The 25852-nt window shown below is 31.1% G+C and overlaps 1 protein-coding gene across 1 annotated transcript in view; it reads right to left on the bottom strand.

The window, feature by feature from the left end:
* Nucleotides 1–25852, bottom strand: part of LOC111027521 (flocculation protein FLO11-like) — a 41374-nt gene that overhangs the window by 6389 nt on the left and 9133 nt on the right. The window contains exons 2-13 of the mRNA XM_022305921.1: nt 5603–5660; nt 3890–4093; nt 3563–3822; nt 3358–3482; nt 3147–3276; nt 2870–3055; nt 1342–1470; nt 1118–1245; nt 858–1027; nt 404–790; nt 213–327; nt 32–148 (exon numbers count right to left, since the gene is read on the bottom strand). Of these exons, the coding sequence (XP_022161613.1) occupies nt 32–148; nt 213–327; nt 404–790; nt 858–1027; nt 1118–1245; nt 1342–1470; nt 2870–3055; nt 3147–3276; nt 3358–3482; nt 3563–3822; nt 3890–4093; nt 5603–5660 (2009 nt within the window). The remainder of the gene's footprint in view (nt 1–31; nt 149–212; nt 328–403; nt 791–857; nt 1028–1117; nt 1246–1341; nt 1471–2869; nt 3056–3146; nt 3277–3357; nt 3483–3562; nt 3823–3889; nt 4094–5602; nt 5661–25852) is intronic.

The raw sequence follows: 25852 nt of genomic DNA on the forward strand, positions 1-25852 counted from the left end.
TTATGTTTAATTGACATTTCATAATACAAACCTTTGACGTCTAATTGTGACATATTGAGGTTTGTCTTTCTTATAGTCTATATTGTCATCTTTTTTATCTAACCCTTCACTTTGGGGACCAGGTCCATTTATGTACGAGGACTGGAACCTGCATAATTAATATTTTTAAATCAACTCCACAATTATCTATGTATAAAATATAATACATTTACCTATTGGAAGGTAATTTCAAAACTTTATTGTAAAGAGATTTGCTTATTGCTGGAGTTGTCACTTCAGTTGACCCATCCTTAATATTAAGTTGTTTTTCCAACTCTGCTACACCACCTATATAAATAAATGTATTAATAGAAGTCCTAATTTTAAATAAACCATAGACATTTTTAATTGATTACGTAAATACCTAATTTCTTAATTAAAGTGATCAATTGTTTTATTTCTTTAGGATCTTCTTCTTCTTCAAACTCGTCTTCACTGTCATCTTCTACTTCTGGAGTTTGAGTTGTAGATGTGGTAGTTGTAGTTGTAGTGGTTTTTATTCCAGATTTTATTGGTTTGGGCGTAGTTGTTGTTGTTGTTGCTGCTGTTGTATCAGAAGTTTTCTTATCTTTACAGACAACGTTTCTAGTGTAATCACAAGAATCCGATATTTTATTGAACACTAATCCCGAAGGGCATGTAAATTGGTGAGCTACAATTCCTAAATTTGATGGACCGCTGTCCAAACACCAAAAATACTTTTTGCATTCACGTGGATGTGGAAAGAATCCTTCATCCTTACAGGTGAAATCTTTAAAACACAGATGTTTGTTTATTAACTATTATACATTTAAATATAAAAAATATTTTAAACGAACCAGTTCCAGTATCGGGTGTAGTAGGTGGTTCTGGTGTAGTTGTAGACACTCCTGACTTTTCTTGTGGTGCTGATGTAGTAGTAGTTCTTGCAACTGGTCTTGGTTTTGGTCGGGATTTGGATAAGGTAGTTTTAGTTTCTTTTCCTTGACTTGGTGCTACTTTCGAATCACTAAAATGTATATATATAGAGTTAAAATAAAAATTATTTGTATCATAATATAAATAAGTATATATTATACCATCTTATTATTGTACATACCCAAGTAGAGCTTCTTTTCCTGCTTCAATTAGTGGGTACGGTCTACTATGACAACTTCCCCTAAAGTCATCGTTGTCAATCGACCAAAACATTATACCTCCCAAATCGTTTTCATTTACATATTTAGCCTAATCAAAAACGCACAATTATCAACTTGTATTAGCTAACAATAAAATTAATATATAATAATAGACAATAGTATTGTTTTCTACATTTAATTATACCTTTAATTTAACGAATTCTTCGTCATCATATCCAACCCATTGATTATCTTTGTATGCATAAGGTCCCATTGCTTTTGGTTTTGGCTGTTCAATAGTCCAGGAGTCATCTTTTTTCAAATTTCCACAAATCTGTAAAAAATACAACATTATTCCCATCTGTATTATACTGTTATTTTATATACATTACACGATGTCAAGACATTAGAACAATATTGGGTATTGCCATATATGATCAATTACCACTGGAATGGACACCGGCATAATTTTAAAAATGTATGACAATATCCTCCCAAACAACTAATTGCTCATAATAATCAATATAAAAATGTTTAGACCTTTTATAAATTTATACTTAAATGATACGTCAATTACATACTGTATACATTGTATATAGAGTGTATCAGAAATACATGACAAATAAAAACTAATACTATGATACGGTTCAACGTATGACAACAATTATGAAAATTATGTCAATAATAAATAGTTTAAGTAATATATTTTTGTCGGGAAATTCCTAAAACTAATATTTTGAAAAAAGATATGGTATACTTTTCAAATTAATTTACTCAAAAAAAAAAATATATATATATTGATATTTAAAAAATAAACTACTTAACACAAGTACACGCTTTTAAAATTAGAATTTGTCAAAGATTTAGATTTATAAATTGGCTATTTCGAATTTTTATTTTCAGTAAAAAAAAAAAAATGTTATGCTAGCTGTATAAGTGCTTGTAACGCAAGTGTCTATAAATAATATATTATGTACAAAAAAATGTTTAAATTGATTAGAACTTTTATTTCATTTTTTCACTTATCAGGTCTTTCTACTTCACCTTGTATATATTACTATAAATTCAAATAATTGAGTTATAATATTTATGTTATTGGTTATTTGTAATTTTAAAACATATTGTTTTAATCAAAGAAAAGGGTCGAGAGTCGAGACTAGTGTAAAATAATATAGTTAAATATTATTTATTTAATATTAAAATATTTTATAAGATAAAATACAATAACGATAATTTTATACCTATTATAAATAGTGTTATTTTTTTTAATATTGAAAAACATCAAATTTGCACTTTATGTCATAGTATTTGAAAAATAAAATGCACATAGCTTTTATTATACATATATATTTAGTCCAACTAACCGACTATAGGTAATATTATGTAATATGTATGTATTTATACGAGTACTTATTGTTTATTCAGTATAAATTATAATGATTAGAACTTTGAATATCTTATCAATATATTATATTTTTCATTAAAGTATAATGTTGACACCATTCGCAAAAATGCTACGAATACTAACACTTTACATTGAAAACTACATGTATACAATTTATACAAGGTCGTATTCATGTACCAAAAACTTAAATTATGGGAAAGTTAAAAGACAAAGCCACCAGTTCTGTATATCTACATGCGTATAAACTAAAGATAGGTCTATACATTTATCTTGGGCGACAAATGTCTGAAAATCATATAAAAAATGTTATAATTTCATATATAGGTACCTCATAGTAGGCCAAGTATCCTTTTTCTCTAGTGGCTTCTCCCTTTTCTCCAGGACCATCTGATGGAGCGCCTATGTCCTTACTTTCTCGATTAAAGAGCGTATACGATCTACCGTAAGTTGGAATACCAAGGACCAGTTTTTCTTTATCAGCTCCAGCAGCAAGATAATGTTTGATTGTATGATCCTATATTTTTATAAACGATAGAATAATTATAATACAAGTTACAGTGTATAATAGTTAGCATCTATATAATTAAAAACAAAGTTCAAATTACTATATTAAGTTTTGCGTCAAAGTTATATTCTGAATCTTCTTCCAAAGGATAGAGTGGAGAATGGTGATTCACTGCTGGTTCAAATGATGAATGATAATCGTATGTCAGTAAATTCATAAAGTCCAAATGCCTATTAAAATAATAATATAAATTTAACACCAAATTGGGAAAAATAAGAAATATAAAGTAAAAATGTAAACCATGTTCTCACTTATTTAGCTCAGGAATGTCATATCCCTTATCAATGTACTCGATACCAGCTGGGACTGCCATAGTCAGAAGCAACCTAGATCGGCCCGTTTTTGATGATTCTCTATTAAACTCTTCTCTTAATTCCTTTATGTTATAACAAAAATAAAAAAATAAGTTATGTATTTCATGCATAGATTAAACTAAATTGAATGAAATATTTTTACCTTAACTAAGGACGCATAGTTTTCTTTGTCACTGGGCTTACTACCATCTCTATAGGCAGGGTACTCCCAATCCAAGTCAAGACCATCAAAATTATTTTGCCTGAGAAATTTAATAACATTTTTCACGAATTCTTTTCTTTTATCTTCATCGTCTACCAATTTCGAGAACCTAGCGGAACCTTCATTCCATCCTCCAATTGCCAGAAGCGTTTTGAGATTTTTGTTATAAGTTTTCAGTCCGTTAAATTTAGCGTAACCACCTATTTAAAATCAATCGGGTCATTCAAAAATATACAACAAAAATGACGCACTGTTGACTAAATTTACCTTGTTCAATATCTTGATACTTATCATAAGGACGCAATCCATTTTCCTTGTCAAGACCACCGAACGCGTAAATCAAATGAGTACACAAGTACGGGTTAATGTTTTGCGGTGAAAACTTGGCCGTGCCTGGTCTGTAAACACTCCAGTTCGTGTAGTAACACACTACCTTCTTTTGATTAGATGTTTCTCGTTTTTGTATATCATCTGTAAATTGTAATGTATTACAAAACCCCGTAATAAAAAATAAAAAAAATTTCGTCCTTGCGATCAAAGCGCAAACGGATATTCACGCAAGTGTTATACAATGCGTAAAGACTACAAACAAACCAAACAATCAAAATAGTAACGTGACTGGGATCTCACGCAGCAACGGCAACTGTTACTGCTAACAGTAACTGCGATGACCTAAGACCTGACTAACACAGTGGCGTTTAATATGAATATTATTAATAACTCGTTAAATTGTTTCCGAAACTTTGTGGAAGCGTTCAAAGGTATTGTTTTCTTTCGATATTACAATGGTAGACGGGCCAAGGTTATTGAAGTCTATGAAAAAGTGATGCAAATAATATAGAATGCAGATCATGTCGACTGGGCTTCTCAAGGTCTTGCAGACCGTTGAACTTAAATAGTTAAATGCGATTTTCTGATAATAAAAAAACATACACGCACACACACATTGAATCTAAATTATATTTTGCGATAAATGAGTAATAATATATTGTTAGACATAAAATAGTGCTAACTAATATTCACACATTCGTGGATTGGATAATAACTGCGAATGCATAATTCAATGATTTAAAGTCGTAAGACGAGGCAATTATTGTGTAACACAACTCACAGGCATACTATAAACATGATATATAATATAACTATATAAAAATACAATTTAATGTTTATTGTCTATAAACATATGTAATGTCAATAAAAATGTTGAATAAAACATGCCAGGTTTACTGTACACGATATATCGATATCTCCTCAAACGATGATATTATCGTGTTCGTTTTTAAAAATAAAAATATTTTTGATACTGGTTTATAAATTATAAATAATATTATTATATCACTTTTTTCACTTAAACATAACGTTTTATAATTTGTCAATTATTAGGAGGATATTATATTTTAATATTATGACTATAATAAAGAGGGAAAGTTCACCAGATTAAGTAGTTTTATTCATTTTTGTTAATATTATGTATTATTTTTAACGGAGAAACTTTTAAATTGTATATTTAGTTAAAAATAATAATACTTATTAGTTATTATAGTTATTAGTTTGGCTGACATTCAGCAAACAAATAATCTTGTTTATTAATTTTCTAAAATATGGGAAGTTAGTTATCCTATAGTTTTATCGGCATTATGTTAGACGAACCAAAATTAAGGAAAAAATTACAATGGCTGAATATAAGATTCTAAAGATTCTTCAAAGAGAACTATAATTAAAAATAAATTGTTGAAGGTTTATTCAAGAATGGAAGTGTGTAGGGGAGATTGATATGAGATAAACGTGTTGAAACTATTCGAAAATTTAAGATGATAAAATCAGTTGACGATCATCTCACGGTTGCTAAACACATTATATATATGAATAGAAATTAAAAACCAGTCATATCTCAATCGATTATATAATATTAAGTATATTGTACAATAGAGCTTTATTAAGCAAAAGCCACACGGTTGAATGACGCATTTATACACTTACGTTCGGCGTCAGATATAATAATTGACCCAAATATTAACAGCCATGGCAAAAATTGCATCTGAAACAGAAATATACATATTATGCCGTTGGTGCGTCGAATACAATAATAATATTATAATATCATGTTATCTGTAGCGTATAATTTTATTTAGTTATAACATATAATATAACTATAACATAAATCAACTACATATACACAGGTAGTTTGCAAACTGTACAAAAGTCATCACCAAACTTATGTTTCCGACGGTTATTCAACGAACAATATTTGCGTAACATCGAACGAACACAATATAATATAGATCATGTGTCGGTAAATCACATAATACACGAGACCGTGACAAGACCGCGTCGAATCTGTACGTATGACTTAAATGTTTTATGGGATAAAAATTTGAATTTGCATACTCGCACATGCGTGTGTCCGCGGGCACAAATAAAACACCCATTGTGCGAGTTCGTTGTATGGACGTCGTCGAAAACGATCCAAATTCGCTGAATAATAACGTTGCATTATGAGTAACCAATCTGCGTGGGTACCTGCAATATGTATGTGAAGGTATCGATACAAGACGCGCATACCCATTTCCTTGTAACGTATAATTTTTTTTACATATTGTAGTCTGACGGAGAGCAAAAAAAATATGCATAACGTCTGTTGCTAAACACACTCTGTGAGTGGGGGGCGGTCAATAATAATAACGATAGGACGGGGAGAGCAAAATGAATCTACATTATGTATAATGCATAATATAACATATACGTATAGACGTATAATGCGTATTATGTTATGATGATATTATAAAATATCGTTATGACGAGTCGAAAAAAATTTCACCCGAAACCGTGTGTTCGTCGTGTAGTATTTACCTATGTACACATATCATAAATTAAAATACAATATTCAATGGCGTATGATAATATTTCGTATTTTGATGTATCGTCGTGCTCGTAAGGTTGGCGGTTACGCCCGTTGAATAGGTACTACCCATGTTATAGTGTGATATGCAGCTCACTCTTATTGATATGTCATATTGTCATATAAAATTCGAATACGTTTTCTATTGACTATTATACCGAACCGATCCGTCTGTCGCAGACACTATTGACGAATCGCAGTAGGAACCTACCCATAATAATATGAAGAATTTTATAAATAATATTAAATTTAAATGAATACATAAAATGAATATATAATATAAAAAATATAAATATGAAATTTATAATTTTAAATGTGATGTATAGCATAGTTTGAGGCTCAAAACCGTATAATCGTCACCGCAACAAAACCTTTCCGACGACGGTGATGGCGTGGCGGAAAGTACACGGTATTATCACGGCGTTAAAAAAGTATAGATTATAATAATACCGAAACACGAATCCACGACGTTTTTTCTAAATGTCTTTTACTAATTATTATATTATTTCTTTTTACGCATAATAAGATCGAATTAAGTGTGCTGTTGTCACAGTGTGTTTTTGGTTGAGATAATATTATTGTTTCGTTTTTCTCACCGGCGGCCGCACGCAGTCCAATGAACAAAAATAGTGAAAGCCGAAGGCGTTGCGCGGGTTTTTTTTTCTCTCTCGCGTTAAGAAACTACCGAGATATCAACGACCTTCTTCCCACCCTCGCTCGGACAATCCTGTTTATCCTTAAACCTTATTCGTACGTAGGTACATGCACGTATAATATCGGTACAAGAAATGGGGGTTATCAATATTTAAATTTTACCAACGACGTGAGCAGAACGCTTAAACGCATCTCCGGTGATCGCTCGCGGGCTACCCATATTGGTATACCTATATGCATAGTGTAGATGACCGCAAATACGTTACGAATTTATTATTGTAATGACGTGTTCAACGATCCCGTGGCAGGTACAGGTATAATATTATTATGTATATAAAATATAATAATGCGCCGAGGCCTAACCCGACGACTTCGTATACTATAATGGTCTTCGTACACGCCGCAAAGTGCACCGAAGTGGGTAGGTATATGCCCTTTTAACCGGTTGAATACAAATTAGCCTACAGTGTAATACGTGTGATGTGACTGCGTAGAATACTTATATTATTATAATATCTCTTACGTGTGCCTCCTGGACTATTGTTCTCGTTGTAATGTTATTATATTATGAGATGTTATGCGTACTATGGTTTCACTAGATTAATCTGATTCTCACGCGCGAGATATCTGATGATACGCGTTTTGTTAAAATTATGTATTTTTTAGATTTATTTCATAGTTTCGCGCGGTGATCGTTGCGAAGACACACGAAATGATAATTAGTTTTGACAATATTATGTATTTTTATATAAAGTACGTGCATTGTTTGTTTGTGCATAACCACTGCAGGTATACAGACATAACTCTGAACAAAATATAATGTGTCTTGGAGCGTCACTCGATTTGAAATACTAAACTCAGCATTTTGTCCGAGTTCTACGCCAGATGATATATATATATATATATATTTTTAGTGGATAATATTATATACAGGATTTGCGTTACCAGTTTCGTTCCCACGTTTAAATTTACAGCTAGGCTGCGGGCGCACGTGTAGAAAACAATCTAGATATGTGGAAAAATGGCGCAAGGAAGTGAAACGAAAGTCTGTGTTTATATTTTCCGAAACGTTGCAACAAAGAATACTTAGGCATGGAAACTTATACACTGTGATCGGGTGAAATAATTTTAGTAGAAACTATAACAACACGCAGGTGAGAATTCAGCCTGGATGGGTATCCCTACACCAAACAAAACAAATTTGAAATTTTTACGAAATATGTGGCAACGCATGAGTTATTGTGAAAATATCAACTGCGTTTGAAAGTTCGAAATATTCCCTTGCATTTTGTGAGTTCATTTTAACCAGCATTGTGTGAGGTCCAAGCGTATCATTATTATTTGTTGCAGAATAAATGTTATTCATATTTGCAAGCTGAAAATTGAAATTAATGATCCTTATTCTATAAGAGAGTTTCGGTCTCCAAAATGTTATTACGTTTTTATGAACTTTGCAGTGTTATTTTGTACGGAATGAAAGAGAAATCTCCACGTATCTATAATTCATATTTTGAATTTTGCCAAGACTGTAAACCTGCAGCAGAAGTCAAACAAGTCTACTGCTTATTATATTAGGTACGATTCTCGTAGAAAATCCAATTTGGTTATAAACGCATAATCGAGTTATATAATAATTGTTAGTGTCCATGCATATAGACAAATGTTCTAAATAATATGATACTGAAAAGCCTCGGCGAAGAGATTGCTGCTCCATCAGTGACGGATCATTATTTACGAAATTATACTATTGCTCATTATATTATAGTCATGCATGTAGTGTAAGTCCTAAGTTTTTGTATATTATGCATAGGTATTATCGTTTCGTGCGCGTTCGTCACATGGTATAATATTATTATGTTGCAAAGCGTCTGCAACTGTCAGCGATGAAAAGCGAAGAGCTACATTTATTCGATTCGCCAATTTATAATGACCGACGAGTATGTTATAATAACTATAATCAGAACCCATCTATTATATATTATTGTTGTTTCGCTCTTTAAAAACTGCACTCGCGGGTGGTGGTGAATCGTTCGTCCCGACGTCCTTGGCGAGATTTACGGAAACCGATCCAACGTGAATTGCAACTTGTTTACTGCGACTGTTACATGTATTGTAAACGCGAGAGCGATGTATAATTATATTACAGACTCGTCGATAAGTGTATGTGTGTGTGTGTGTGTGTGTGTGTGTGTGTGTGTGTGTGTGTGTGTGTGTGTGTGTGTGTGGTGTATAGACATATCTATAGTTGAGTAAGATTGTCTTTTGAAAACTATTATGAAACGAAAAAAAAATATCGCCTCGCACATTTTATTATTAATTTCCCTATGTACACAGTAGGAACCTATATTAATTGGCGAGCTGTTGTCGGTTTTTTTTTTTACGGACTGTGCGGTAATTGTATATTTGTATTATATATATTTATACACTTATATATATATTTATATACACAGTGTCGACGACATGACAGAAGGAAGACGCATTGGACACGCATAACACTCGTTAAGTGCGTTGATTCACTTGGAAATCACCGCTAGAGACAGGATGGATTACAAATTAACATTATATAATGGTAATTGTGTCAGGAAGTTAATTTTGATTTGCAGCGCGTAGGTAATGCTGTGCAGGAATTCGCGTTGCATATATATATACATACAGATATATATATATTCGTAAACACCGAATTTCAACAGAAACTATGCGCTGTATATTTAACAATCACATAAACATAAATTATGATGATTATTGTAGTAATCGTAATTTTCCGACTGCAATAGCGGGCTTATAGTTATTTTTTTGTTTTTAATAGTATATATTATACCTAGTTGTTGTCAGACGTTATTTACCGGTTAAATAAACATTTATGACAAATATGGTTACATTTTTTTCGTGCAAATGGAAAAAATTGCACAACACCTATTGCACATTTTCGGTAAGAAAAAAAAACACATATAGAACTTAAATTTGAATAGAACAATTGATATTTTAGATATAATGATATTGTGTTCTCAATAACTCGAGGTGTTGATCATAATTTTAAGAACGTGTGAATACAAACATTCACTGTCATTCCAAAATTTTATTTTATTTATTTTTAATGACAATCAATTACAATAACATTAACCTATTTTCATTTTAACCGCATAAAATCTTTAACGGTCAGAGGCATAAACGCTTTACCATTCTTGTTTAAATTTCCATATTTCTAAACAATAAAACCATCTATATAAATTATAAAACACAATGCCTATAACCTATGTATTACACATTTACTCATTAGTTTACCCAATTTGTTTTCTTTATAATAAATGTAATATTTATACGCAATAAACCCATTAGTTAAATCTTATTACATGGGATTGTCCTTGACTTATTGTTAAAATATTTTTTAATCTTACTATTAACATATTTTTTTAATTAATTCTGCAAACTGCTTAAGGAATGTATATCCATTTAAAATTACTCATGAAATACAATTATTTTTGAGCGTTTGATTAAGAAAATATTAATTTATTTTTACATTTAAAATTAAAATCCATCTCTTTGTATATGATCTATCGCGAACTTGGTTTTCCTCGTGTCAAAAAAAGCAAAATTAAAAACAGTAGGAAAAGTCAAAGTTCTAATATTCGAATGATAAATTGTATGAATTACTATGGTAAATATCTACTTATAGCATTGAAAATATTGTCTGTCCACTTCGACATACCTGTACGCATAAATTTCAAATACGTTTGCAATGTTCATTGTTCATAATCACAACACATATTATTGTTGTTATTATTATTATCATAATATCGTTGTCTTATGTAGGTATATGTAAATGAAATCGTCATAGAGAGCGTAAGTGACAAGAAATACTTTTAAAATTATAGTACCGGAAGGTTGCTCATTTTTTTCGTGGCAATTATTTGATATTTCCTCCCTGTATCAGTACCACCAGAAATTGTAATTAATGTACGGTACATAAATTTATGATATTTGTTATTAGGTAAGAGAATCTTTAGAAGCAATAACTTTTAATTTTTAAATAGATAGCCTAAAAAAATTGATATTTTCGTTAATTGATTATAAAATTAACTGAGCCTACTTTTCAAATGTCGATATTGCTCTGTACCAGTGGTGAACTTTTGGAAAACACTGGGGGACTGATTTTTGACACCAGTTAATTAACACTGGCCTTCTGGTATTATCATTTTAAATTATTTGCAACAGCTAGTCTCCTACAGGCTACTACAAAGCACACCAGTGGTGAAATCAAAATAACCGTCATTTGAACTTTGACACGCATTTTAATAGGAAATCTTCTCCCCTCTCCCCATTTAAACCCTGCACATTTTACATTTTTACTCATCCCCAATGGTGGACGCTATTGTGATTAACGATCTGATTGAGGAAACGACCGATGTAGCAACGTTATAGTTAATGTAATATATACATATAGTATAATAGCACTGTATTATCACCTATTTGCCCATTATAATACTCGATACTATAGGGGTAACGGGCTTAGACGCATATTATAGTATTATACCACTGATTCTATTCCCGATCGGTCACATTCAATTATAGAAAACAGTAAAACACAATGTAAACATAATATTATTTAGACTGCTGCATTACGCTTCTGTTATAATATATATTGTAATAACAAAGTCCCTAATATGATTGCGTTCTTGTGTCCGTCCAACGTCGTTATCTATCCTTTACATTGTTATATTATACATTATATTTCGTCAATACATATAGGAGGTATTGCGCAACCAGTCTTTCGATTATAATGTTTGTAGGTGTATCTCTATGCCTATATCACTGAGTGCGTATGCCCATTAGCATTTTATTTTATTTCGCCTGCAATGCCCGACTGCCATATCTATGTAACAATATTATAATATTATATGTTATCAAACTTACTATAGCTTATTACACACAATAAATTGTAATACTGTCGTACAGATTGCAAATACATTTTTAAATAATTATAAAGAGGTGTGCATGTCTATACACCTATATAGATGTGACTATATAAAGGCTCGCTTTATTATTATATTATAATATTATAGGACCGCGGGTTTTTTTCTTTTCCGATAGGTATATACACGAAATAATATTTTATTGCCTATACGCGCGTACACGCATGTCCGCCGGTATTATAACTGTCTTAGCGACCTTTATGGGTCATCTTACTATAAAGCGGCCACCGGAGGACTCCCCCCGAGCGAGGAGAGTAGTTTTCGATAATTACGTAAAACAATATTTTCTGTCGAAGGACAACGCCGCCAAACCGCTCATGTCATTTTTACACAGTTTACCACCATCATGTCTATATACGTACCTATTTCTCAAGTGTATGCATTTATAGTGTGAATTTATATAACTATATCTATCTATGTGTTTTGTCCGTTTTATAACCAGTAGAGCACCATACTCTGGTAGTCTGTCAAAAAAAATTCGAGAAACTCTGAATGTCAACCTCGAGTTTTACATTCATATATGGGTTTGGTCAACAGACAACCGCGGTCAATAGAGAATTTTTATTTTTTTTGTGACGATTATCAAGATTAATATAATAAAATGTACTTATATTATGGGCCCGCATTAAAATAAAAGCAAAAGTCATCTACTTGCAATTTTTATAGAATGTGGTACGGTAATCAAGTAGAAATCTTTGAATCAAACATTTTTCCAGTACGTAAGTAGGAATATACAAAGTTATTTTTTAATATTTTCAAAGTACTTGCGTCCCGGTGTCTGTCATACTATTACGTTGAACAATTAATTGATTCTCATTCCAAAGTTTCACCACAAAAATATCTTTTAGCTATTGTTGCTTAATAAACGGACGTTCATCAGAACGCTATTATATATACTAATCGTCTATCAAAATATTTGTCTGTCATTTAAAAGTCATTACAATTTTCATTCCATATTCAGGTTTTTTTCTAGTTTTCACTCGTCAACAGTCACCTAATAGAAGTGTCGTCGTTATTGATTGTTACATATACATTATACGTATATCAAAGTCTGCAGCGCAGTCCTTCGTGAACAAAAAACCGCAGCATTAAAATTTCAACCAGAAATTCTATTCTAATATTCTCTACGTCCGTTTTTCGTCATCATATATATAACATACGGAAAAGAAACACGATAATAAACAAGCTCGCGAGTCTGAAATCGTTGTGACCTTTAAAAGGTTAATTTATCATTATACGCAGAAGCGTGGTGCATAAAATGTATAATTTATATACCATGATGGTGCACCTAGGTACACCAGCTTGTATTCGGAACCATACGTCATAATTTTATGATAATACAACGTTTCGAGTTATAATATATCGTCAGAAATGCGCGACATCGGAAAGTGACGATTATTTTATCATCGTTCGATAATAATATCATAATTCATATATATTTATAATATTACCTATCATGTTGTGAAATCGTCCGATGGGAGAGAGGACCTCTGCCGCGCACACGTCTTCGGCGTTTCGCCGATAACACTATATACGCTACGAGTTATGGCCACGAGACTTTTCGCAGCCATTTGAAACCGGTTTTCCTCCCGAGGCTTTTGGATCTCGCGATCGTACGTCGTCACAATGTTTATAGGTATAGGTTATTGTTAGGGTTACTGGTATACTACACGTATCGTAATGGACGAGCTGATAAGATATTTATTTTCAAATAATGTACGGCGGCTACGATAATCGCGATCGATTATTATTATATTATTATAGACATACAAGTGAAAGTTGAGGTGGCCGCGGCGTTTGTACATATTATATAGCTGTCTGCTGCAGCGGCGAAGACGCGAGCGTCTTACGAATATTCCGTGGTCGGAAAAGGTCAATGTTGCCAAAGTCAGTCGGCTTGAACCCCATACTCGGACGGTGGCGGACGGGTGGGTTTGGAGACGGAGGAACGAACATTTAAAAACGCTCGGGCCGTCGTCGGGGGCGGTCGAAGGTTTACGAACGATGTGTGTGCGATATTTTAATGTAACTACGTGTACTGCACACGTATATTAAAAAGGTATAAATAATATTATATCACGAATGAAACGTGATAAGATATTTAAGAGAGAAAAACCTGCTCGGGGGTTATTATATTATATATATGCACGGCACGATAATTACTGTTAATAATGTACAAATTATGACCCACGATGATTATGCCAGCTGCTGCCCACGACGGCCTGCCGCGCAATATTACGTTATAATATTATGCTACAGTCGACGGCTCACACGGATTTTGAAACGATGTCTTTGGTGTGGTACATATACATATATATTGGAGGTACAATGCGTTAGCAGATTTATGACTTTGCAACTATTGTTCGGATTGACGGGCGGATTCGTGAAGGTGAAAATCTAATAACACTATAAATACTTCGAATAAAACGCAACGAAATCGATTAAAAAAATACGTCTCTGCATAAACTGGCGAATATTTCAACCGTTGTGTTATAATGTTAATCGTTGTACATTCATACAGGTAGTCGTGCCCTAACCTATAATAGTAACCTCTGAACGATTTGTAATTTTCTAATTTCTTTACTGCTAACGATGTCTTGTGGATATTGTTCAAAAAAATATAATTTTACGAGAATACGTGTTAAAATATATATATTTCATAACCTGTACGACATTTAGTCTACTATTCTTCGACATGATAATTGTTTACTGTTACTGAATACTGTCAATTTTCAAGCTCGGGTGTACTTATCATTTAGCAGGTATACATCGATATCGGTGCGTAATTTATAACACATCTAAGATTTACGAACAGTACGTCCTAATAGGTATCTATGTGTTTCTACTTTTTAGCACTAACATTGCTCATCGTAAAGTTGTTGAGAAAAATGAAAACTCAAGTTGTTATTAGGTAAGCTAGGAATGATAAATTGAAACGTATAGAACTTTTTAGGGTAGCGCTTGGCACCACCCACTTATGTTCAGGATCCTTATTTTACAAAAGATGGGTCCATAATAGAGGAGTGTATGCTAGGTAAAACGAATTTGTTGTTAAAAATACGCTCGAATGAAGGAATTGCATCATCATTCATTCAATAATTAGGGATGCATTTCCATACTTATATAATAAAGGTAACTTGAATTCGTCAGGGAAATCAATATGTTCAGTTAAAGTATACTTTGACCACAAGGTAATCTTTGTGCGTATTTAGGATTTAGGATATAGGAGTCAGGAGAAATGTTCAGTTATATACGTTATAAATTACAATAATACTTCATGCGTGTAGAAATGATTGGTTAAGTCAGGTTAGGTATATGTGAGTATATGGGTAATGGAGTTTAAAAACTTTAATTTTAATCTTGGTTTTTATTGTGTTATTATAAATTATAATTATTTATTATTTGCGTATATCATTATAGATCTTTTGTAACCTAACCACATGGCGCTCATACTTAGACGCACTAAATCATTATTTACAATTTCACGTCGAATTACTAACATTATATTAAAATAGCAAATCGTGTAGTAAAAGAAACTATAAATTATTTCTCAAGTATGATTAGCTTTGAAATGTTCACGGATTTTAGATTTTTACTTCAATTAACATTATATTTTAGTATTGTATAAACATATGTAATTAACGTTATGAAAGTACAAAATCGCCTAGCACGAATCCCACGGCAGAGTAATTATTATTATTACTGCCAAAAATTTGCATGAATGATGATATTATATATTTATATGTATGTAAATGTTATTGTTTGCACTAGAATGTTTTCATACTAATTATAACTGTTTCATTATAAGTACCTATTTAATAAAAAAATATTTTAATTTTAGGTAATTGTTCATGCGAATGCACGCATCTTCTCTTTTGTAATACATCATAATATTATTAACACAAATTTAACACTTTTTACCACTATTATTGACTCTATACATGATTATACACTTGTGCCTAATGTGTGCTCATGTACACTTAATTTTTTAGTGCTTCTTTTATGCATTATGTTCATTAATATATAAAGCTGTTACGATGGGAGATTTTATTATACGATTCATTTGGAGTTCCGATATAAAAATACAGTTCAACTTTAAATAGGTACTACAGATTAAGTAGATTTATTGCACGCTTAAGCAATAACATTTAAAAAGTAGGTAAAGACATAATATAATAACTGTATAAGATCTGCTTACGACGGAATGTTAGTCATGTAATTGCACTACATATATTATTATAAATATTATGCATATGGTGCTGATAAAATGTTGTGAAATAATAATATCATCGAAAATAAGAAAATAAAAACCGTAGGCGCCTAGAGCTTCGAGCCGATATATAGTGTATAATATATGAAGATATACCTAGTTATTTTAATTAGCGAAATTAAAAATGACCACAGACACGATCAATTTGTTATCGTTTAAAATAAGATGGAATGCTGTTTGGCTGGTCTACGGAAAAAAAATCACCTAACACGTAATCCATATCACCTTATAAGTTATATGGGCACAACGATTATGCTTATGCATATGATATATTACTATTATATTATACGTATATGTGATACACTTTCACTCTTTTCGAATAATCGATACGAATGTTCCTATAGGTATGCGTGTGTTCCTTAGATGAATTAAATTACATACCTATGGTATTATATTAATATTATATATTGTAACGTGTACACTATTCAAGGTCAATCCGTACGAAGTCTCGTATTCTATAGGATATAGGTGTATATATATATTATACTGACAATATTTATTATGTTTTTACGTTATCTCTATGACTGTAATGTGTGCAGTAATATGAACAATAAGTTTTTTTTTGTTTAAAGTTAAACATTACAAACACATAACTATTTAGAAAGTGTAGATTTTTTAAACAGTGATGTGTGAAATAAACACGTCATGCACAATATTATATGTTTCATATAGATTTATTTGTGTATATAGTGGTAAAAAATCCTCGCGGAAAGAATAGCATATTATAAATAGACGATGAGCGACGATAAGTCTTAATAAGCCAAAGTGTTGATAAAAAAAAAAAATTAATAAAGTTTTGTGAAATGTTTTTATCTCTTGAAATCTGAATGACTTTTATATAATTCCCCTTTGCATAATCAGCTTACAATGGAAAAATGTACCATCCTAGACATCACCTTTTATACATACTATACAGGAATATTATTGTTTGTAACGTGTAATTCGTAAAATATATATAATGTACCTACAAGTTATAAGTGTTGGGAGATTGAGAGGGAAATGACCTTTGTTAAGCGAAAGTAGTCATTGAAAAATTATTTATATGTATCATATATGTTTGACCACAAATAAAACTGTAGACCGCGTTGTTCATTTTATACATCTCTATATTATATTATGATGTACATTATTATTTATCTTCTTTAAAACCGATGTGGTTTGATTGTCTCACCACCAATCATAATAAAAAAAAAGTTTTAGTGAAATTATACATGTTTCCTCGTATTCCTCGTTTCCTGCACTTATAGGTCTAAATAGTTTTATAGCTTCATCACTTACACTTGCAGGCGTCTTCGGGAAAGCAATCTTTTTGATATATTATTTAAATATTTTTAGTAACACAAATACATTTTTCGTTTCACTAAGAATCCAAAACATCCGCTGTTTTTAACTTTTAAATAATCATATTTTAAAGTATTTGTCATTGTTGTCTTATTCTGGGAAAGTTTAAAGTTTTAAGCATGACTAGGCATGTAGGCTATAGCAATATATATATTATATGGGTACATTACTATTCTAAATATTTGTTGACGAAGTAAATATTTTGTTGGATGGCATTTATATTATTAGATTGTTTAAGTATCCAGTTTTATTATTCATTGATTACTTTTAGTACAAATGTTTAATAGTTTTCTTTTTTCATACAAACACTAATACATGAATGATTATTATTTAATCAAAAACGTGTTTTATTACATTTTAGGTAGGTATATGCATCGATTAAAAAGTTTTTATTGTAACTCACGATTCTTAAAATTTTGAAGAATGTGAAAATTGTTTCCATTAACATAAGTTATTAAAATACGATTAAATTATAAATTCCAACGTAAATGTTATTTTAAATATTTTAATGGATAAATAAATTAGTTTACTAAATAATGTATGCATATAGTATACGCTCCGCACAAGTCATATTATACATAGAATACAGCAATCACTGAGCAGTCAGCAATTGCCAATTCAAGTTTTTTTTTTTTTGTTATGTTATCAAATATATAGGTATTATAATTAATGCTTAAAAATTCACCCATCGTTATGTCTATTCAATTAATTTTCGATATAATTTATAAAATCCCATCACTTACATAATAATCACATTTAAAAACGAATTGCCGACGTTAACTTCACCTGTATCCCAATCGATGCAATCTATTTTACACATACAAGCATTTAATAACGCGATATAGTATGTAATATAATAATTAATATATACCTACTTACATATTATAACTCACATAATATGATCGATAATAATAATTTCGTGGTTGATTTTTAATGCAATCTAGATACATCCACAATTGGTCGTCCGTCATCGTACTAATCCGGAGCCGCTTCGAATTGCCCAAATTGTAACGAGTCTTTGTGAATATATTATGCACAGTACATAATACTAATAATAGCAAGAATCTGGTACACCAACCCCACCCACACCTATCAAATCAAGCACAAAGAAAACCCAACTGCTGCCAATGCGTTGAATCTCTCACGATCAAACGCAATAATGTTCTAAATTTCTCAAAATTCTCCTCATATAGAAGGCACACATTTTGCAACCCACATGGACAAATAGAACTTCGGGAACAAAAAAATCCTCCTCGTACAAGATTTGTTAAACCATTTGTATTAATACAAAATTATAATATTATTATATGATGTTGTCATTATAATATATATATAAATATATAAATATTACTCTATGTAATTTAATCATTTATTATCCTACTTAGTTCATAGTTTAATTGAGTTGAAAAAAGATGTCTGTTTTTTGAATGAAGACTTAAGAAATATGACTTATAGATGTTTGAGCCTATTTATGCCAAGAAAATCGAAAATAATAATAATAATGCAAATAATGATTTTGTTATTGAAATAGTCATTGACACGCAAAATCTTTTCTTCTCTTGTGTATTCTCCACCCTTCTTCATCGTATGAATATATGTGGTTTTGCACGTTTATATACATATATAATAATAACAGTGAAAGTTCACATTGCTTTCACATTCCCCAGTTGGCTGCACTGCCATATGACATTTAAGCGTTAGTCGCCGAGGTGTTGCGTAAGTAAATTAAAAAATAAATAATAAAAACTCACGTGGGACTACAACTACCTAGTAGCGATGTATACTATAATACCAGCTATTCCTGCAGCGGACGAGAGACTTGAACGCCCAGCCCAGCGACTCGTCATCTCGACGGGACCGCTGAGCCGCCGGTCCGAGATTTCCGGAAATAATCGGGCGTTGCGCGCCTCGTGTCGTTTAGATACGCGTCACACTCTGCATTTATACAATACTGCTATTATATACATATCGCATATTTATCATTTATCATATTATATCATACATAAGTATATATAATGTACATACCATATTGAAGAACGGTTGTACGAGTTTATGACACACACGCACACACACACACATAATATTATTATATGTTATGTAGGTATATGTAGGTACGGGACTGATTTACTACGGATAAACCTACATTTCTTTCTAGAGACAGTTGCCCGTTTGTTCGCCTATTAATTAATTATTGCCATATCAAGTTACACACCATTGTAGCATATATATATCACAATCAGCAATATGATTTACATAATATATATATATGTATACATTATTATATTAATCATAGACATGTATGTACATCTTGAACGCGAGGCCTTAATTTAATATGTAATATTATGGTATAGGTATATAATGTGTATATATGCAGCAATAATATGTAATAGCTACTCGGCTATCTATAGATAATAAGGCTGTATGTATTAGAAACACAAAGTTTTCAAACGTAAAAAATGTATTTGCACTTTCGTAGACATTATATTACTACGGATTTCTATTTAAATAATATCCGAGTTGAATATGCTCGAGTTGATGTATAATATATGCGATGTATACGGTTGAAACGCGATCTCTTGCGGCGTAGGTATATATAATATAGTGATTCAGAAATTTTGTCGAAAAACAAGTTCGCGAGCGGTATAATTTTACATACACATTTCGCTGAGCACTTAATTTTCATATCCATATTCCATAACACATAATATTATGCAGTGAAAACTATCAGACATCTGTCAACTTCAAGAATATTATATGTTTAAGTTCGCAAATTAAAGTGTCACATTGAATTGCGTGTTGTGAAATTGGCGCTGTTGATCTAGACATCACATTGTTGCACTTAACATGTAATCACACTAATCACAGTGGGTACTAATAAATACATTATAAGTTATAACATTTAAAAACTAATTGGGCTTATTATTATAATGAATGTAAGAGTAACAGAATATTGTTACTTGTTAGTGATCTACTACATATCAGGAGTAGTACTTGTATATAATCGGTTCAAAATCAAGTTTAATTCATTTATAGGTATAGGTATTTTTGTTTTGGTATTTATGTATATTATTGCACGCTTCTTTTTTATTATTATTTTATGAACACGCAAGACTGAATAAATAGGTATCTTGGGTTATATGTTTATTATTATATGACACAATATTGTAGAATTTCATAGTTTTAAACAATCCTAATACGTTTACATAAATATGCAGAACATAATATGATATATCTATACCATTAAAAATATTATATATTGGCAAAAAATTATAGTAATATTTATTGGAGCTGAGAGTTAATTGTAAAGCAATATTTATAACTGTTTTAAAAATTTTGTAAAAATATTTTTTGTTTACTTTTTGTTACATCTGATTGTCAAGATTGAATCTTATATTTTTTCTAACTCTATATTATAAGAACTTGAATTTTATTAAATTATTTTACGTAATATATTCGCAATTTAACGAAATTTACATTTGACAGAAATATAGGTCACATATATTTATGTGGTATACGTCATCTTAAAAGTTATAGGTATTACTTAATAGTTAATATATAATGTATGATTATCGGAAAAAAATTAGATCAACGCAGATTTAATTTCACAAGTGCACATCATAATTTATCCAAGGCGAGTTTGTGATCAAGACATATAGGTACGTAGGTACGGTCGAAAATAGTTTAATTGGTCAATAGTAATTATTATTACTCAATATTGGTAAATTGATAATCGTTAATCGTCCGTGCAATATAACACAGAACGCGTCTATGAAACCAATAATTTTATTTTGTTCACACGCTCATATGCCCATTCGTATACTTTGATGGTTTGACTACCATATCCGTCATGTAACGATGTCTCGGCTTATTTTAATGGAAAACAACATTACGTCAATATGTGTTTATGTGTGTGTTACTGCAATCGTATTTGCCTAATTGTGTGAACCCTCAATTTCGTTTTTTAGGTCGAATCTTCGGAGTATCTTTTTTCCTCAAAATATTTCCCGTGAGAAATTATAGTGCCAGCTGTACATGTTGGCATATGTTTCATCACCAAATCGCTTTGCACATATCATATTGTGTTCAATCTCACAATGTGTATTGTATATTGTGATATATATTTATAATATTAGACCACGTTGCAGCTGATGACACGCGATATACCGCTTTATCAATTATAAACCTGAAACTCCTAGCTGTAATCATGTTGATGAAGTCTCCGTGTCAACGCTGCAATTGAAACCATATATTATAATATTATATGCGCATTGTGTAAAATACGATCCGTATTTAGGAGCTTATAATAATAACGCCGCCGTCATATTTCCTTTCACTAAGTACAAGACGCTGCGATGCAAATCGCATCTATCATTCACGCCTCTTATAAGGTCGAAACAAAATAATGTTCGCAAACAATAATAATAATATATGTATTTAATATGTACGTGTTGTATATGTCCCTGTGTTTGTTTATGTGTGATTAAGTAACTCTATAGGTATATATTTAAATAGGTATATAAATAATATTAAGTACCTCCAATCCCGCCCCTCCGACCTCGGTGAAGACGTAATACGCATCTGATCTATATATCCATCTGAGCTGGGTGAATTTATATTTTTCAACTCAGAATATGTCGTCGATTGCCCAAGTATCTTACTGTCGAGTTTATAACACAGTCCGACAGTATAATATACCTGTATACAATTTGCAATCAACAATATCATCTATGAGCATCATAATATAATAGTACGGTTACTATTGGTATATTCGATGATATACCTATGTATACCAAACTCATATCGGGGCGAAGAATATATATTAATACAATCGCAAGAATTGTAACCTTTACAGGCATTGAGACACAGATATTAATCGTTCCGATGACCGCAAATACATTGTATTAAATATTATGCGTATACTTTTATGCTTTAGATAGATTTCCACTCAAAATAACCGCGGCGATATACGATCGAGATTCGTAGCTGCTGTTTTTCATCTGGAAATATTATTTTCAACTGATAATAATAATACTATATCGATGGGTATGCAGCGGCTTATTGAAAATGTGCAACGTGAAATAGATGGTTTGGTCAGAATTAAATTAAACAGAAGCACGTTCGGTAATAACTTTTATAACGCGGTACACGTATAATTGATTTAACCTTACGTCTAGTACATTTTCCTCATATAATCACAGGGAGTTCTTCTTTTAAACTCGTCTAATAGTGAATGTTCACGTACTTACGTTTAAATTATCCGAAAGCCGACCAGTCGTATAGGTAACATCAAATAAGCGCAAAAAAACAACTAAAAAATCGTTTAAAATCATTTTGAAGGCAGTCGAGTAAATTATGTAGATATAGTTTGTATATAATACGTATATATATAATATATATATATATACATATATACATTTATATATACGCATATGTTTTTCAAGAATTAAATTTTACACATAACCGAAGTGTGTTTTTTGATTTATAATTACATCCAAAAAAATGATTTGTAAGACACTGTGGGACAGCTCATTATTCCCTACAAAATATATACATGTTACAAATATACATTATGTTACGTACCGTCGTACCGGACATCTACTTCTACAATATTGTAATATGTTGTAAACAAAATTCTTTGTAATGAATCGATAATTGTATACTAACGTTTATAATATTGTATAATATATAATTAATTGTAAAATTTGATCGATAAATATATTATAGCAACAGTTTAAAGTACCTATATATATATATTATGTACATCCTAATAATATAATGAATGTACTCGTATAAGTTCAAAGAAAAAAATATCCCAAACAGCATTGTTTAACCGGAGGTGTCATAACTTAATAATATGATTTATACATACGGTATAATTTTCTGAAACAGTCTTGTATTTCCGCGAAATTATGTTAAGAGAACACAAATTTAATATTTCTTTTTTTATAAGCTTTAATCTAACCTAGAATGTGCTTGTTTTCAGTTTAATGCATCGAGTTTTGAACTCTAAGAGTTGATTAATTTCCCCAAAAAAAATATATAAAGGTATATAGACAATATTTAGAAATGGCTAAGACGATTAAGTAAAACGCTAGTACAGAGCTCGAAATCGATTTCAAAATCGTTTATAAAAATCGATAAAAATCATTAAAAATCATCTAAGAAACCAAGTGATATCAAAATCAATTATTTCTTTTGATAATATTCAAAATGTATTCCAAAATAAAAACCATTTTATAATTTTTATAATATACAAATCTATTCAATAATAGTCGATATAGGTCTATAATATTGTTCATATAATGCAGGCTTTAATAAATAGGTAACTAATATTTTGATTACTTAGACTTGTTATAGAGTCGCGGAAACGACAAGAGGTTTCTCGTATCAACATTTTTGATTTTGATTTCAAGCCTCACAAAGTAGAAAATTTGAATTGATAGTACAAACATTAAACATACTTAAAAATGAATACAGATCTATCATGCTTATATTTAATGTCTTTTTTTGTTAACGAGTTTAATGCACACATAATGTACAAAAACAATCCGAATTTATATAAGACTCTGGATAGTTTATATTAAAATATAATGATTATATTGAAATAATGCATAATAATAAGTTGTACATCACACATTGAAACGTGAGAAATAATTGTTTAATATATTTGTGATGTAAAAACGAACCACGAAGACCACAAAACAAATAATAATGTTTACCATCGCACGCAGTCGTGTTTGTAATGGTTTTTAAAAAGACAAACGTCTTGTTCTTGTTGTTCACTTATGATAGAAGTGCCGAGTAAACACAAGACAGACAAGACGTACGCCCCGGTGCGTTTCAAGATCGTGACCACGAGAAAGACCATCCTCGACACAAAACTAATTATCTACGCATTAATTTCCCATAAACCCATACCGAGTAAGCTGTATCGACATGGTTAATTGTAGAGATTTGCCGGTTGCAAAACAGAGCATTTTCTCTTCGACCAAAATTTTCGATAAACTAGGTCGCGGAATCACACGGATTGTGAATTTCGCCAAAGAAACGAGAGGGATTTTTTTCTGGATTAAAGAATTTAATATAATCATTTGAATACATCATGCGTTACGTTTTAGGTTTCAATAAGTACTACGTTTTAGACTAATATGTCACACTGGCATACTCATGAAAAATAATTGATTTTAAGCAATTATTATAGCTCGATAGAAAACGACGCAAATTTGCAGATTATTTATGGAGCAGTGCAGTAAGCCACTAAGCCAGTAGGTACTTATTTTATTGGCTCATATATTTATTCAAATCGAATCATGACGTTGCCCATAAACATTACAAAATCAAATGGGTAAGACTCATTATGTCAGGTCTATCATCGTTACCTTCAGCACGCATATTAAGATGTCGGCATACTGCCTAAATATAACATAAAAAAGTACCCATTGTTATGCGTTATGCTTGTATGCAGAGTGGGTATATTTATTATAAACTCCAAGAATAACTATAAGGCCAATTATTCACGAAAACACTTTGTTTAATCATTGTCCGTTAAAAAGGACTGACGAGTGTTTTTTCAGACAGAAAAAATTTCCAATTGACATAAAATGTGTTATGACGGAAGGGATAAGACTACATTTGAATATTTGAGCTCATATAATATAACAGATATAATATATTCATCGGTGATTTATACACCACACAATATAGGCATTTATATTACCATCGGAGAAAGTTGCTGTGTTAATTTCATGAACATAATGTGACAGTATTTCTAATAGGTATACAATATCAAGGATCGATCGATTTATTAATACCTATGTATTTATTGTGGACGTATAATATTATATGTATCCTGTCCGTCATGGACATAGTAATATATATTATAACGAAATGCGTCCTCGAAGACGGCGGTGGCGTTAGATCAGTGTAATCTTATGTTTATATAAATACGCAATAAAGGTTAAAATTACAAAATTAAAAAAAAAATATCGAAAAATTCCGTGTAAAGTATAATACCATAATGTTCTGTTCAATGAAAAAAATTCGTCGCCTATTCTATTTTGTTACGCAATGCTTGCACTTATATCAATTACATAAAT

This window comes from Myzus persicae, unplaced genomic scaffold, assembly GCF_001856785.1.
Source record: "Myzus persicae strain clone G006 unplaced genomic scaffold, MPER_G0061.0, whole genome shotgun sequence".
Lineage (NCBI taxonomy): Eukaryota > Metazoa > Arthropoda > Insecta > Hemiptera > Aphididae > Myzus > Myzus persicae.